The sequence below is a fragment of the Trematomus bernacchii genome, unplaced genomic scaffold (assembly GCF_902827165.1).
Source record: "Trematomus bernacchii unplaced genomic scaffold, fTreBer1.1, whole genome shotgun sequence".
Classification (NCBI taxonomy): Eukaryota; Metazoa; Chordata; class Actinopteri; order Perciformes; family Nototheniidae; genus Trematomus; species Trematomus bernacchii.
The window spans coordinates 16,524,431-16,542,568 of record NW_022987739.1 but is presented as its reverse complement, the minus strand read 5'-3'; the positions used below and the strand labels follow the sequence as shown (position 1 = coordinate 16,542,568).

The 18,138-nt window shown below is 42.0% G+C and overlaps 1 protein-coding gene across 2 annotated transcripts in view; it reads right to left on the bottom strand.

Annotated features, from left to right (window-relative positions):
- syde2 (synapse defective 1, Rho GTPase, homolog 2 (C. elegans)) overlaps positions 1 to 18,138 on the bottom strand; it is a 44,354-nt gene that overhangs the window by 6,614 nt on the left and 19,602 nt on the right. For both annotated transcript variants that reach the window (XM_034146428.1, XM_034146429.1), the window contains exons 4-7: positions 16,384 to 17,525; positions 10,340 to 10,466; positions 1,729 to 1,910; positions 805 to 1,036 (exon numbers count right to left, since the gene is read on the bottom strand). In XM_034146428.1, the coding sequence (XP_034002319.1) occupies positions 805 to 1,036; positions 1,729 to 1,910; positions 10,340 to 10,466; positions 16,384 to 17,525 (1,683 nt within the window). The remainder of the gene's footprint in view (positions 1 to 804; positions 1,037 to 1,728; positions 1,911 to 10,339; positions 10,467 to 16,383; positions 17,526 to 18,138) is intronic.

The following is an 18,138-nucleotide window of genomic DNA, read 5'->3' as shown; positions in this document are numbered from 1 at the left end:
AGTAATAAGATGATGTCCTAATAGCAGTATGGGGAAGTCAGTAATTTCACACATTTTTATTTATCTTTCCAACCTATTTTATAATATATGCTTGTCAATGTTGTAATGTTTTGTTTAATCATTCACAGTAGCTGCGACTTCAACTCCGCCACAGCATCCACTTAATGTCTCACACAGTGATGAGAGACGCAGTGAACACAAGATTTAAAAAATGCCTAAGCCTAATGTTAAGGAATATCTTATTTGTTGCTTTCCCCAATATGCGGCTCTGTTTCATCATTCTCGACTCTCTCCTGAATAACACTGCAGCCCTTTAATATCTCACAGAGAGAAGACAGCTGCAGCTGTGCAGGCAGACGGATGACCTGTGTGTGACTGAAGCTGCTGCTGGCTCCTGTCCTTGGTTGGGGATTGATCTTAAGATGGGGTGCCACGCCTCAAAAGTTTGGTTTACACTGGGGCTTAGAGGCCCGGCTGTGATTGGCTCAGTAAGACGTGATGAAGCGCTCTGCGGAGCCGACAGCTGGTGGCCAGCGGCTATCAGCTGTGGGGGTGCCACTGGTGGATAACCACAAGGATCAAAGCAGCCCTGTAACAGACCTCTGTAGAGCTGAACCGCAGAGCTGGAACTGATTTTATAAGACCCTTCAGCAGGCAGGGCTGGTATATAAATAGAGACTTACTGACAATATGATTTTAAGAATGTATTTCACCCCCAAAATACCTGATGCATCTGGACTTATATTGGCAAAATCACAACATTTATTCACTGATAATTAAAAGAGAACCTAAAACATCTCTCACCAGGCCAGAGCTGCAGCAGGTAATGCAGGACTTCGATGTGTTTTTTGAAGTGAAGCGCGCTGGCGAGCTCCTCGGAGTCGATGAACACTCGGTTGGTGTGGCAGGACGCCTCCTGGCGCTGGCTGAGCAGCACCGGGCCGAAACACACCGCCAGGTTCTGACACGTCATCTTGTTCACTTCCTGGCAGGACGCTACCAACTTAAGATGGTCAAGAAGCTTCTGCAGTGTCACCTGGTGCACACAAACAACAAACACAAACGTTTTTTAATAAGATTACCGGTAGTTGTTTCAGAACCATAACCGTCATCAGTAGATAGACTAGAAAATCTACCTTTTCAAGCTAACAGTAAAAAGCATAATTCTGGCAAGAAATTCCAAAAGATATAAGAATATTGAGATTTCTAAATCCCACATTTTCACAGATGGAGTTATCTGATGTCAAGTGGATATGGCAGCATACTGCATACTGTAAACCTTACACACAAATACATTTATCATTGTTTTAACTGAGAAAAGAGTAGTAGCAGTAACTTAGTTTATCCTTGGCCATCCTTAAAAACACTAGTTTATGGTACTGTTGTGTGTTCGCCAATGTACAATAATTGGATAGTTAGCTAAAACATTGACTTTAATGTCTGCCTAAAAAACCTTTAGTTTTCATTTTGGGTCATTCATGATTTATCCTAAAAAAGTTAAAGAACAGTGAAAAAGTGTGGTGAAAAACCCCCTGGTGCTGACTGGTGGACTGCATGCCACCACTATTATCCCCTGATGTAAAAGCCTACGTAATAGAAGTTAAACAGCAGTGATATGTAGCATTAGGCCCATCATTATCTATGCCACAATTATCCCTTTCAAAACCACCTCAGTGACACGAGCACTGTGATGACTGTGAGAGGCAGCAGGATGTTACGGTTCCTCACCCTCTCCACGTCTGGCAGGTTTTCCAGCAGGCTGACGGTGTGTTCTGTGTCGCCCGCGTCATTCTCGCAGCCCGATGGTCCTATCCGCAGAGGCCTCGTTGCCATGGCTTCCAGCACTGCCTCATACAGGTGCTTGGTGATCAGAGGGTATGGCAGCTCTCGCAGGTAATCCTTCAGTACTCCTGGAGAGAGGGAGGACAAGAGTAGAGCATGAGAAAAACGGCAAGAAAGTGAAGGGTGTTAAAGGAATCAGTGGAAAGCTTTTTGCAGCACAGCAGTTTTCCCACACTTTTACTGAGAACAGCTTCACTGCCTGACAAATCCCTAACAATATATCTTTAAGAAGTGCTGTCATTGAGAAATAAAAAGCTTTTATTTCCCCCTGTCTTTTAAACAGCTGAGACTGGCGCACTCTGTTGGCTGGAGAATGAGGTCCCTTTGTTTTCGCAGGTGATCCTGTGGCGTCTGCTGAGATGCCTGATTGGAGTCGGGACTGACTCGGCAGCCAAAAAGTATCGAAGGGGGGGCCTGGGGTCTGTGATGGCCCATTCACACCTGTGACTTCAGCCTCCCGTAGTTCAGACAAAAGCTACGGGAAAACATGAAACCCATGCTGTCTGTCTGCACTAAGCCCCCGAAATATCACTGGCATGTCTTTAGATCAAAGGCAAAAAAAGGGAGGGGGGGGGGGAATAAATACGGGAATAAGAAAGGCTCTTGGCAGTATGACAGCTCTGTGTGGTGAGTGCTCTCCTTTCTCTCCGCATGGAGCGGGATCACTTTTCAGACACGGCTGGGGGCTGTGTAATCAGCAATATTGGTTGTGCTCCAAAAAGACACACAAATGCCTATAAAAAGCACCTCTGTATAATATCATTTTTTAAGACCAGAAGTGAGGTTACTATAATGATAACATTACCTGCAAATAACCACTTTTGATGAAACAAAGGACGCACTTTATTGCTACTTGTCTGTTGTTCCAAATGCAACGATAAAAGAGTACTTCAGAATTTGTTCACAAAAAAGGTTGACAGACTTTAAGTTGGCCAATTTACAATAGAGTAACGACTGTAAGCTAGTTTAAGTAAATAACCTGTGTTGTGCTGCTGCAACAAATGTGAAATACTTGTTTCAAATATATATCAATACACCCACACTGCATTCCCACAAAGTGTTTTTGTTCTGCAATGCTGCATACGCTGCTGATGCTTGAACACCTGCCAGCAGCCCAATCATGTCGTATTGGGATTCGTGAGGAACATATTGCTGCTATGCCTGCTGGTGCTGCAAAGCTTTGTGTTTCTGTCACTTAACTTATCGGCTGTTAGGTTCAACCATGCACTTTAAGCCGGAATAACAGATTTCCTGTCCTTGCAGTCCGCACCTTTGGACCGTGGCGACTCTTCCCAAAGGGGTTTACCCTCCACTGAGATACCAGAGATTGCTGCTTTAGCACTTGTACTAACATGTTTTGTCGTAAAATTCCATGGCTCTATTCATGTTTTGTGTATTTGACACTTTCACTCATGGCTTTTTCATTCTATTTGCGTACAATATTTGCATTGCTGAATAGTGGATTACAGTAGGTTCTTCATGCAGCTTTGCTTATTTTGGTGAAATATGAATATTCAGATTCAAGAGTCATGCATATTATGAGATTACAGTTTTGTGCTGTGGGTTGTTACAGTTTTTCAGCCATTCTTACTGGCTCTCTGCAAACGTGGATCTCTGGTAGAGGGAATGATTGTATATCAGCTTGAGGGATGTGAAGTTGACCTAGTTGATGATGATGTTCTTCTGCTATCAGCACAACAAAATGTTTTATAGGATATTGTGTGCCCCAAAGCCATGAGCACATTGTTAGCATAATATTGATATGCTGCATAGCCGACATGTCTTATCATCTATCATGAGAAAAGTTGACTTACAACACAATGTCAAAAAGCTGTAGGAACATTTTTATGATGTAACAATTTAAAGAATAACACTATGTTTGCCTGTTAAAGAAGTTACAAAGATAACTTTATCCACATCAAGCACTATTCCGTTTGTAGAAATCCACACTGACACAACCCCCTGAGCTTGTGAAAGGATGCTGTAAATAGGAGCTACTACTTTATCACTTCTACATCGCTGGATTCCTTCCCATACACTCGAGGTGGTTACCTCTTGCCTTCTATTTACAGAAAACTACAATAGGAGCCATCGTAAATCCGCTGACATCCCTTTAGGCCCAGTAAAGAAAACGCAGGGCACAATTTAACACGCTCACTTTTTTAATCCCAGTAAGTCCCTACTTGGCTCTTTAAGGAAGTCTGAGGATTAAAGCTTTGCAGTCTATTCCTAACTGGCATTGTATGTACATAATATATTAATCTAATGAAGTGGATGGGCAAGTATTTTGAAAACAAACCTTCAATTTCTGTGTTGTTGTGTAATACACCTAATTTAAATGATATAGCTGTGGACATAGGAGATTTTAAAGATAGGATTAGAGAGTGAGAGGAGGATCTATATTCAGTTCAGAGTTACAGTTCAGTCTCAGATCAGCATTAGGTTCAGTATCTGCACAGGGGCATTCAGTGTCAACTCAACAATCTGGACAATGATCTAATTGTACATTAACTGATCCCACCTTTCATCGATTCACAATAGCACAACATATCAATAGAAGTATAAACTATTGAAATGATAGGAACTGACGTGACTTATGTCTGTCAAAAAGTGTTCCCACTACTTCTACCTTTTAATTCTCAGTCAGAATAGATCATAACTCTCATCTTGAAACAGGATTTCGAAGATTACACGATCAGTCCCAGGTTATCAGGAGTCTCTTTAGATGCTTTCTATAGAAATTCTACTGGATGGATTGCCATGGTGTTTGATACTCTTATCTATGATGTCTAGAATATGAATCCTATTAACTTTAATTAACCCATTACTTTTAATCAGAACCACAATCTGGTCGAAAATGTACTTTACCTGCTAAATCAGTGATATTCCCACGAACCATTGTGTGTACTTTGCTTGTAGTGCTTATTATCAATAGTTAGCATGCTAGTACGCTAATCTATGCTGGTGAACAATTAAATACCATGCTGTTGAGTGTTGTGACTCCTTCCCTCATGATTTCTTTCTTTGTGATTTTTTATAATGAATTGAATTTGTTTTCTAAATGTGCACTTTAGTATTGGGCGGTTTATGTAATTCATACAAAAATGTGTCAATAGAGATAAGCAAAAATGCAACTTTGTTATGCATCTAAAGCCTCTCAAGAACTTCTTCCTCTGAACTAGAAGATCAAAACGTCCTGACACACGCACACACAAAACACACACACGCATATATATTGTGCATTCCTGAGGCAGGCATTTGTGGCTCTAAAGAAAAACAACAACTCAAAAGCACACCATGTTAGCCCGCCCTTCTCAGGTAAACCAACACAATGACAGCTATAAGTCAGCAGGGTCAGACTTTATCACGGCTTCAGGCAAACATGCACTTAAATCTTCATAAAGTGTCCTGCTATTCAACATGTCCCCTGTGTCCTCTGAGACAGCTTAGCTGATCTGTGGCGACATGTTTGTTTTCAGTTCTGATTCACTTCTGTTATCATATATCTTCATCGGGATTGGTATGAAATCTGGTATGAGCTGGATGCGATAAGAAGGCATAAACACAAGATAAAGTTCCTCTCCTTAACTTGCTGGTTCCTCAATCCGATAACACAGTAATGTTTTGTGAATATCCCCAGTTTCCCGTTGTCAATCTTTACTGAGATAATAATAATCTGCTTGTTTCATCGCTGGAAAACAGACTGCCTGGAAGCAAATATGGGCCATGTGTCTTCACCCTTATCTCTGCAAAGCAAGGCTTTTGAGTGTGCAAATAAAAAGCACAGACATACCACTGATTTGTTATTTTTTGCCTGAAATGGAAACTAAGCACAGAAGACCGACTGACCTTTGCTGTTCTGCGAGGCAGATCCTCCAGAACAACAACATCAGGATTGTTTTACAAAAGCAGAGAACATGCAATATATGACAACATGTTTACACTCGTTCCAGTGTAATCATTTAAAATGTGCTCATGTGCTTGTGTAGTCTGAATTGAGGAGAATACAGCCATTCAGGTCAATCATTAGCCTGCTATGAGTCAGTGCTAGTGTTTACTTTTGTGTCCATGCCAATGTTGTTGCCACACACACACACACACACACACACACACACACACACACACACACACACACACACACACACACACACACACACACACACACACACACACACACACACACACACACACACACACACACACCACACACACACACACACACACACACACACACACACACACACACACACACACACACACACACACACACACACACACACACACACACACACACACACACACACACACACACACACACACACACACACACACACACACACACACACACACACACACACACACACACACACACACACACACACACACACACACACACACACAAGGTCATGGGCTTAGGGGTGAACAGGTGTGCTTACCCTGCAGGTGCTTCTCTTTCCTTCACACCCGAGCTGACAACAAGCACACGCTGAGCGTCTGTTCTCTCACATTTAAACTGTCGGGGCATTGGCTTTAGTCCAGGTCAGATATGAACTACACATTCAAATTTCTCTGTTGTGAATATAACCGAACAGTAGCATGTGTTCTGCGATCTAAGGCAGCTTAGCAAAGAAAGAAATACAACCCCCTGATGAATTGCTTCTAAACATGAGATAAAAGCTACAGATTATAGCATCTAAAAATGTTTTGATGTAAATGCTTTTTTTCTAATCAATTCAGTCTTTCAATGTTTCAAATGTGCCACCAAACACTACAAAGCACACAATGCACTGGGGCACAGCTCTACCTTTGACCCCTTGTTCAAACAAAGTGAAAGGTCACTCCTCTTGTCAGTGCGGCAGTCAACGCCTTGCCCGGAGAACAAATGGGGGTTTGTTCTCCGTCCTGCACGCCCCCACAGCACTAGGGGGGGCCAGAGGAGATGTGTGTGTGGCGGCCTTGTCCGGTGGCACGGTTACACTCTACACTGTGGTTTCTGAAACTTTTCCGTGGACCCCAAAACCTCCCGGATATGAGGGAACGCCATTCCTGACTCTGGAAACAGTGCTTATGCTACATGCTGGATTAATCACAAATATTTATCACGACTCCCGACCTGCAGTTAAAGAAGCGTTCTGTCACCCACACAGGCCTGCAGCTCTTTGTAAAGTGGGTTCGCCTGCAGGCCCAGGGTTCAGCTAATCCCCCATGCGTGAGCCAAATACCATCTGTGTTTGTTCGGCAACAAAGGGGGCACTTGTTAATGACTTTCCATGTCTTCACTGGTGTACTGCTGAGGGAGTGGGGGGCAGGGGGGGGGGGGCAAAGTAGCGAAGTAGGCTATGGAAAAGACTAGTCAGGCAAGGCAAATTAAAAAAGACCACAAACAAGGATCAATAACCGAGCTGTGCTGGGCTGTCAACCAGCAGTGCTTGGGACACACTGGTTTAATTTTCTGAGGATAGAGGCAGTTGGATCATTGGATCACTTTAGAAGCTTTGTTTCCACACAAAGACCACAACAGGTTAGGCTGAGGGCTTAATTATTAGTTAAGGTCACTACCGTGCCCTCGAAACCTTTTCCACAGTGATTCATCATGTATTTGTTTAATCCGGTTTCACTCTGCTTAAAAGTGTCAATGGCACTGTTTATGTCAGAAACTAAGCTGCCTCGTAGCCCTATAGGATTTTACTGACAAACCACAATTACCACCAAAAACGACTAAGTGAAGCCTCTCTTACCACAACTTCCTCATGTGATATTTTGAGTAACTCAACTGTTAAAGCACAGTGTTACTGAGAATGTGTCTGTAGAGTGTCCAATGCAAGTTTCCACCTAAGGGAGACATGGGTAGATTGAGTGTACATTAAAGTGATGAAGCACTTTAAACAACTCTTTATTTTAAAGGTTTTGCGAAATACAGGTTATGGTAAGAGTAGTCGAGTTACAGTAAAGATGAGGTTACCGCCAACAGCCGGTTAGCTTAGCTTAGCATAAAGACTCAAATGAAGGGAAAACAGTTTGTCACCAAAGAATATATCCAACCGAGTATAGCTCTTTTATATGTAAAACACTTTTTGTTTAACCTTTCAAGTTGAGGTTTTAAAAGGGATTATAGACTCACAATGATGATCTAGGATGCTTCCTTCAGTGTGTCTACCTCCCATAAAGTTTACATTTGAAAGTGTCCAATATTTGGGACATCACCCGACATACGGCAGCCGCTCTACAACAACACAGACTCTTTCTATGACCGCCCTCCAAAGGGTCCCATATAAACAGATTACCTAAAGAGCAGAAAGTGTATTTACTGAACACACACCACTGAAGATAATAATGGTTTGTCTTGATTTTCCATAGAATGTAGCTTGTGTTGATAGCCCCTTTCTGGTTCTTTTGAATAGATTGGGATCTGAAACAATGGAGGGCAGCGCACTGAGCATGTTTTGCAAGCTTTGGATTGAACTTTGATCTCTGGATAATCCCTTTCACTACCTCTACTTTTAAATTAGCCGTGTGACACGCCATCCGTTTGCTGCTCGCTCATTAGCCTCGAGTCTGACTCCGCACTGAAGAGACTCCAATTTAATCAGCTTTTACATTTTAAAGATCTAGATAATTTAATATGAGGGGACATTCCACTTCAGTTATGGATTCATATTAGAAGGCATTTCTTGTTACATGAGGGGGATAACATTTGAAAATACTGGCAAGAAAAAACTGAAATCAGTTCAACCCACTAGCAAAGGTTGACCAAAAGTTTAAGGAAAGTATGTTTTAAGATTAAACCCATGATTAAATCCCAGATGGACATTTTTGAAGCACAAACCATAAACCCCTCAACTGCATCCCTTCCCCCTCTCCCTGTCCTCCTCCACTCACTCAGGCCCATGTGCAACTCGCTTGGTGGAGCAAATTTAGGCAGCGAGCAAAAACCAACAAGCCACGCTGGTGCTGGACCTTTTTTTCTAACCCGCTCAACTGTTAACTTTGTTTTTTGCCCTGCCATGCAAATGCACGTGGATCAAAGCAGGCATGATAGGATGACGCCTATACGGGGCCTCTTCCCAAAACCAACAGCAGCTCCTACAATGCCCAGGGGTTTCCATGGTCTTCCTCTTTTTGTGGGAGAGAGAAAAATCATGACCAAGTCCTTTTCTACAACTCGGCCCTCCCCCCTCATCTGTGGCACTGCTGGAATCATTACTCAAGCCAATGACATGGCTGTTTCTGTAAGCTGGGGCTCTGGGAGATGTAACTGCAATGTTTCCATTTTAATTTCACAGCGACGGAGCGGAAATAAGCTGCAACTCACATGAATCTGAGTGGCATTTAAATTACTCGTTGTAAATAATACATCGAGGGACATAAAAATTGAAGCATTGCTTGTGGTACAGTAAAAAAAACGTTCACACTTACTCTGCCAACATAATAACTACACTGAGTACTTTCCTAAAACATACCATAGAAGGGGGGGGCATGTCTCAACCACAGACCTGAAGGAGAAAGAATGACCTGAATGTACAGCATGGTCTTTGTGTGTGTGTGTGTGTGTGTGTGTGTGTGTGTGTGTGTGTGTGTGTGTGTGTGTGTGTGTGTGTGTGTGTGTGTGTGTGTGTGTGTGTGTGTGTGTGTGGTCCCTCCCCTCAGGCACTGGCCTATATTGTTGGCTGACTGCTGGAATGCTTTTACTACAAACAGCAGACTCACACACGTACACATGTGCTGACCTATCTGCAGAGGACACACGAGTTCAGACACGTTCATTAGGACAAGGACTGGATCAATACGAAAATTCAGACTCAATTTATATAATGTCCTCTTTCTTTTTTCATGATTTATTAAAAAACTTTATTTAATAAAGCCTTGATTTCTTGATTAAGTAAGTTAGTCAGTGTGTTCTTAAAGTGTCTATAGTTTCTGTACTGTCTGTAAAGTGTTGTTAATGTAATAAATGGTGAAAGTCTGATGTTTCATTTGTCTCAAATTCTGCATTGAACATCTACTTTATCTTCTGCTTAATGACAGACAACTAGAGAGACAACCAATAATGAATTAATTGATCATGCAATAGACAGAAACATAAGGATCAGATTAGTCATTTTTTTTTAAAATGCCAAATATTCACGGTTTCCAGCTTCCAAAATACGAGAATTTGCCTTTTAACATTGATGGTTGTAATAAAAAAGTTGACATCTTTTGATTTTGAGTAGTTCTTCAGGAAAAAACAACCATTTGAAAATGTAAATGTGGGCTCTGTGAAACCGTAATGGGCCTGACATTTAATCAGCCAAATGATTATTCTGGGAAATAATCAGTGGTTAACCTTAAATGGAAATAGATGTTTATCTTAGGTCACCAGTTTGCTCTGTTTCATGGGAAACCTGAGGGACACTATAGGGACACCAGTGCTTTTTGGTGAGCCACCTATTTAAATGACTAATTCTTAATCATACTGAGTGTATGCGCTTATGTTCTCTGTTACCAGCGGTCCATTTACCTGTAATGACGTTAACGTCGGGATACGTGTTTTCACACAGCTCCACGGCGTAGCTGTCTCTCTCAAATGCCTCACGCAGCTCCTTCTTCACGGCTGCAGATCCACAAAGACGGTAGAGGCCCACTACCTGGAAACACACATAGACACACAAGTGGGTCAAGTAAACATTTGACAGAGAGGCAGACATTTTTTACAACCCTATTGATCAAGTCTGCACTTAGACAATGTGCTGCACAGAAGCCAAAACTACTTACACAGAAACCACACAAGTCTCAAAACTTAAGTCCGTTAATAAGCGTTCTTGAATAACTGACAACATTGTATATATTGTATATTTAACTCTATTAGGGCTGACTTTGATGGGACATCGAAGGCCCAGCATCTTCTCTGCTTATACTGGACATTGAATGTATTTTTTGGATCTAAGAGTTTGACTTGGTTTTCCTATACAACTTAAGGTTTTTATAAATAGATTATGTCATGTGCTTCATAGGTTATACAACCCCAAACAACCTTAGTAAAAACAAATACAACTGACTTGAATTGACAACCAGCTGCAATCTTCTCAAAAGAGACAGAAAGGACATATGTTTACGTTGAACATAAAGTAATACTATATAGCTATGGATGAAGAAAAGTCATTAAGCGGCTGAAATATTTAGATGACATGCTTGAATGTAGAGGAACAAAGACAAAGGAGAGGAGTCCATTTTCAGCATCATGTGTCAGTTAAGCCAAAATAAGATAGAGATAAAACCAGATCATAATGTTGCTGCAAAAGCTTAAGTGTACTCAATACAGCAATAAAGTACATGTTATGTATACAGTTGTACAACAACTATAGCTAACGTTAGCCACCATAAGCTAGTTAAGTAATGGTGTAGAGGTAACATTCCTGAGTAGATTCAAATGAGAAACTACATTTAAATCAAAATTATTATTGGGTTGTTTCTACTTTTCAAAGATGTATAGTCAGGCTTTAGCTTAACTCTCATGTAGCATAATAATTATAGGTCTGCCAGCTTGTGTTTCAGCTCTTAACTTATTAAAAGTGAATAAAAGAAAGAATGTGGGCTGTGTTTTGCCAAAGTACCCTCAGAGGTGTGATAAAAATGTCACATCTTTTAAACTGACTGGATAAACACTGAGCGCTACTAAAAGCCCAACTGACAGCTCAGCATGAAAAAAAAGCAGTAAACCATTAATGTTTCTTTACCTACGCCTCCACAGCGTGACCTAAGGAACTCTTAACAATTTCCTGCAGACGTTGACATTTGATAGTTGAAACTTGGCACCATTGGTCTCCTTGTTATGTTGGGATTAGGCCTGACTACAGACATACCATAATTTTTCCTACATGTGTCTGTCTGGTATGTGGCATAGCAGACCAACTGGTGTGGTTGCCCCGGTAACGTGTTAAGTCAGTGGGCTGTGAATGGTGCGCAGGGTCTGCTTCCACACAAACACAAATACACACACACACACACACACACACACACATACACACACACACACACACACACACATACATATACACACTGCTGGCCTTTCCGGGCTCCAGCGTAGGAGCACTATAATGTCTCCCCACCAGACCAACTGTTTGGAGCACTCCTCGTCGTCGAGGGCGATCAGGGCTTTCTAAACCTCACACGAGAGGCAGAGAGGAGCACAGATTAGGCAGGGATTTGCCTTTGTGTGAGAGTAAACAGAAGTCACTGGGCACAATGAACAACAAGTCCATTCAGAAAAAAAGTCTCTCTTTGGAGGAGAGCCGAGCACAGGCGTGGACCAGCTGTTAGCAGAAAGTGGGATCGCACTTATGCACCGCGGCTCCCGGGCAACACAACAGGCAGCACCAGCCAAGACATATATGCAGAATAAGGCCGAAACAAAGACCAAACCAAACGAGTTCCCCCAATAGGAATGTGATGCTCAGTGACTCTAGAAGTAGTGATGGGATCAGCTTTCTTTTGATCTGGGATAAGCTTAAAGAGTTTATAGAGACATTAAAGGAAAGTAAGAAAAGTACATTTGACAGCATGAATGCTCTCAAGTTGTATTATTCAGTCTACTGATTGGTTGACTTCCTCTACACATGAGTCACCTTTCTAGTCAACACTAGCAGGGTAACAATAATCAGTTCTCATATTCATGACAGAAAGTCATCCCAGCATGATTCAAGGATTGCCCACACATGTAAGTAAGCCCTCACAGGAGAGCAGACCCACACACATTCAGTGCACTACACAAACACAGTCATTGTTACTAGTTGTAGGTCTGTACCTTATGATTGTTTTCATTATTGATTTGTCTGCCAATTAAATGTTTGATTTTGTCTGCTCAGTTGTAGGAACCCACACATATTCAGTTTACTAACCCACAACACAACAATTCATAAATGTAAAACCCTTAAAATTGTATTTTATTTACATGTTAAAACTCTTATTAGGGTTGGGGTTAAGGTACATGTACTTAACACCCCAGCCATTACTTTCAAATACTGTCAAAATAACTGAAAGTCTACACGTCATAAGCAGTGATGTACTACATAAGAATATGTATACATTAATACATGTGCCTCTTTGTTATGCAGAAATAAAGTGCAATCAGGAATTATCCTTTTTGAGATGGTCCAGAAGATTTTTGCCTGGTTTAGATTAGCAAAACAAAATAGTTTTTAATGTTTTTTTTGTTTTTTTATTACACAGCTGAACAAAGAGGAAATTAAGTTTCTACATAGAGCATGTAAGCCAGTGGGGATGTACTTTACTTTACTAACAATGCTTTAGCACCGTTGTACAATAAAAGGCATAAGTGTTTTATAATGTACAAAATAGAAGACCATTAAATGTATGAGAAAGTTATTAGGGGATCCAATATTAAGAGCAGATTTAAGCCACCCCTTGTGTTTATGGTCATTAAGTGTCAAACTGCAAAATAATTGAATAATATTTCACTGTAGTAGCCTTTGAAAAAACTGAAGAACGCTCTACCAGGCTCTCGTCTCTGCCAGATGCCACATACAGCCCACATACTGCGGGGTTTGAAAAGAGCCAATACAGAATATTTACGTAACAGAGACTTATGTTTGAAAGCCCAAAAGCCATGCCTTTAACAGACTGATTCAATTTCTGAAAAGGGCTTTAGCCTGGACGTCATCTGTGTCAAGAAAAACTCAAGGGGGTGATGCTAATTAGTCTGCGCTACTCTAAAATGGTGCATCTGTGTAGGCATTCACAACATGTCACAACATCGGTGTGCATCCTTAACCATCATGTATGTGGGTTAGTGATGTACCCTTTTTTATGAATGTCTCTTTTTATTGGGTACAGAGTGCTGCTGTAAATACCTCCAGTCTCCGACACAGACATCATGTGCAGTCTTATCAAAACACCCACAATCATCCAGTGTCTTAAAAGCTTGGATGAGCCCTTAGGACACTCTTTTCTAAGAGACTCTGAAAAGAGAGTCTCCATCTTACATCCACATAATCATTTGTAAAAGGCACACTGCTGCACGTCTGGCTGTGCGTACACAACCTGCCACTGGGATCTGGTGTCAGCCCCGTCCTAACCTCTGTCTGCCCGCAACCTGGGGGAGCCCTTACACTTGATCTCAGACTGATACTAGAAAGCAGCAAAACAGGGGGGGGAGGGAGTGATTAGAAGAACAACACTAAGAGGGACAGGAGATAAATAGTGTCAGAGAAAGAGCCAGAGGGGGTAACTGATAGTAATAATCGCTACACGGCAAGACAAAGCAGAGTGAAGGACATAAACAGAAGAAATCTGAGCCTAAAAAGTATTGGTTAAGTGAGAGCTAAAGCTGACAAGCCAGGTGAGTTTGTAATACAATAACAGGGATCTTTACTTATTTTCTATTGGAATTTTAAAGGTTTTTCCTTATATTTAGGCAATTACATGATAAAATGTTTACAACAAATCCTCAAGGGGAAATGTGAGTAAACCACAGGTGCCTTAAAGTTAGGTTACTCATGGGGCCAAGACACAACAATGCACTTAATAGTCTCATATAGTGTTGTAATGATTAGTCGATATATAACTCTATTGATAAATAAAAGACATAATAAATTATGACAATACATCATTTATGACTTAAAACCTTCTCTGGTTCCAGCTTCTCAAATGTGAGTATTTGCTACTTTTCTCTTTTTGACATTATTTTTTAGAGATAGAGGTAATATATTTGGGTTTTGGATTTTTCCTCTGAAATAATAAGATATTTGAAGAGGTCGCATTGGGTTCTTGGAACATGTGAGGGACAGATGTTTTTAAAAGGAACATAAGAATTAAAACAATTATGAAATCTTCCTGCTTTTGGCTGGACAAAACAAGAACATTTAAGATTTCTAGAAAAACTGGGTTTTCACTGTTTCCTGACATTTTATAGAACAAACCATGTTGAAGTTTGATCATCTGAATAAATGATTTAAACCAGAAGGGCACTGGAAGTGGGCTGACTTTTTCCAAGGCCAAATGCCATACCATTAACCAGATATGTTAGCAAAATTGAAAATAAATGCAACTTATCTACTCAGTGCTTCAGATCATCAATAAGATGTTATATTAAATAAATGTTCTTCCTTTGTCGATGCTACACCCTTCAACACGTTTTTTGACAATCACGAGAGTTGTTTTTATATAATTCTACTGACAAAAAAACTAACGAAGTTAACCGAAAAACATAACAGGCTTTGCAGAGGTAATAAATAATCTACAGATTAGTGGAGGCTGAAAACAAGCATTAGTTGGAATGCAAGTCATTCACTTCAACAATGATACGCAGGATCATTTTCTACTAACACGAAAGCAATGCAATGAAACCTGAACTTATTTGAATTCAGCAAAAAATGATGTTCTACTTTTGAAATCAAACAAATGACTATAAGTGTGTTGCTGTGACTACTTCTGCTAGAAGCCCGGCATGCTGCACAAGTGGCCATGGGCGGGGTCTGATTTGACAGACAGGCTCCTTGTAGAGGCCTAATGTTTGTCTGTTGGCCCCAAGCACCCGCTGCCCCTGGCATGCCCCCCTACAGTGATCAGTCAGGAACAGTGGCCAGACACTTTTACTGCCGCTGTCTCAGCTCTAATTAAGAGAAATGCCGCCGCCTCTCTCTGGGCTTCAAAGGGCATGAAATGTGGAGGGGGGCGGACAAAACAAGAGATGATCACATGATCCACTCCACCAGCACGTCAGTCTCTTAACTCCGAGTCTTTCTCCTCTCTGAATAAAGGAGCCAGGCGCCCCAGGATGGCTCTGAGACATCATGAAGTGCAATACATCTTCTCTCTCCATTTTGCTCATGCCAGGAACAGGCTGCAGGGCGAGCGCCCGCCTCACAGCAGAGTGGGCTAAAAGCTATGTGTGTGCGGTAACCTCCCCCCTTTTCTCCCACACATCTTATACAAAAATGCATTATATAATTGTATCTTTTCAAATAAATCCCCATCTGTATATTGCTCCATATTGTTCCTTTTCTCTGGTTTATTTTTAATGCTGCTCAAATTGAAAATAACAACATTGGAAGTCAGTTTGAAGGTGATTTTAATTAATTATTCCGCCATTCTCTGTGATTTTAATCAAGAAGACCACTAGCAGATTAAATGATAAATAACTGTTACTTGCTATCATTAGTGCTGAAATCAACCCTAAGGGACCCTAACAAAACAAATGTCACAGGCATTCGATTTTTTATGAAGGAAAAACATTTAAATGTTCCCCGTTTGCACTGCAGCCTCTCAAATGTGAAGGTTTGTTGCTTTGTGTTTTATATATACATTTTGTAAACTAAATAGGATTGGGTTTGTGATGCACGCTCTGGAAATAGTAATGGGCATTTGTCACTACTTAATTCATTATTTTGTCTAACTATATTTTGAATATTCAAAAATAAGTCAGACTGATATATCAAGTGAATTAAAAGCTGCAGGGTTAATCATCATCGGGAGAAACATACATTGCCACAGTAACACCCGGTTGACTTGAAATCTTGGAAAACTAAACTCTTTTCTCAGACTCACCTGGCAGCCTCGCTTCTCGATCTCATTGATGCACATGCTTATGAGCAGCGGCACCATCAGTCCTGTGTTCTCCCTCTCCACCACCCGCCACGCCTCCACACCGAACATCTGGGGCTCTCTGTCTCCGTGTGGCCCGCCATCCAGCGAGTTCTTCCACTGGTCCATCAGGTTCAGCTTGACGTAGATCAGCCCCCGCGGCTCCAGCTTCACCGCCAGCTGGTGGCTCCGCGTTACCCGGAAAAGTGCCGGCAGAACCACCGTGCCGTGGCAACAGACGCGGTTTCTCCTCGGCATCGGCTCCCAGCTGAACACCACCAACTTCAGGTGCTGGGCGTTCTCCAGCTCGATGTTGAAGGTGTGGTCCATATCTAGGAAGGTAGTTCGGCACGTGAGAAGAGCGGTGCGTGCTTTGTTAACAGAGTCCACTTGGATGGCGCAATACACATCTCTAGAGTCAATGCGCGGAGGTTTGAGGTCCTCAGCACCGTAGAAGTGCAGGCTCATCAGTCCGGAGATGTACTGGCTGCACTTGGGTTGCTCTGTGAAGCTGTAATGGCGGAAAGCATCAATGTCCAATTCTGTGCCATTAAGTTTGGAGCTTCCACCTCCTACCTCCGTCTCCTTGCCTTTCCCGCCCTTCCCCTCCACCGAGCCGTGCTTCCCAGATTTTGCCACCAGCTCAGGTGAGTCGCCATCACTGAGGTAACCACCTTTACTGGCAGACTTTGAGCTGCCGTTACTTTTCTTCTTGCTGAAGCTGTGCTGCGTGGACACACTGCTGTCCAGGTGGTAGCGGGAGATAACGTTACGACTGGCCTGCCCTCCCCCAGATGCAGCTAACCTGGGAGGGCCCGAGGAATGGGGGGCGGCCTCCGACCCGCTCACATTGTTCCGGGGTGAATGGGCTCTGGGCTCTAAATGACTGCTTCCATTGCCGTTGTTGATGTTACTGCTGCTCGAGGTCCCCTTGACGCTGAGTTTTCGACTAAGCTCTGGAAGCTTCTTCATCTTCATGGAGATCTTCCTCACGGTGCGCGGAGACTTAATCTTGTCTGGGAAGGACCAGTTGATGGAGCTGCTCTTCTTGGCCGGGTTCGGGCTGGAGGGAGGGGAGCTGACTGCATTGGGCAGGTCAGGACCATCTACAGAGGAAAGAGAAAGACATGGATTAAAAGGAGAGCCTGGCATTTTCTTTGGTTGAGATGTGGTGAAAACATTTTTCAGGCAAATTCTTAGAAAGGAGAAATATTTAGAAAGCAATTTCTGCATTACTCGCAGCAACAAATGGGAACCACCAGTTCTTAAAGTTACTTTAATCCCTGGTTTGACTACACAAGCGCCCTCACTCCCATGATTACAAGAAACTGTTTAGATGTCCAGTGAAGACAGACAGGATCAGAAGAATAAAACCAAAGGCAAAGTGAGCAGGAGCCATAATTTACAGTCTTTCAGAAGAGCACTACACCTTCATGATACATCATCTAGTGATTAGGTTTACATGCAACCCAGCAATCCACTGACAGAGACAGATTCAGTAGGCGACGCTTCATAAACACTTGAGAACTATATAATACAGCTGCAGTTCATATATGTAAACCTAGACAGTGATTTAGATAATTAACAGTCTAAAAATCTAAAATTCAATTGTTCCCAAAGAGTTTCCATGAGCCCCCTTTGCTTTGAGTGGACCTCATTCAATCAAACAACAGAGCAATTGAAGTGGAATGTCTTTAGCTGCAGCTCCAGGAAAAACAG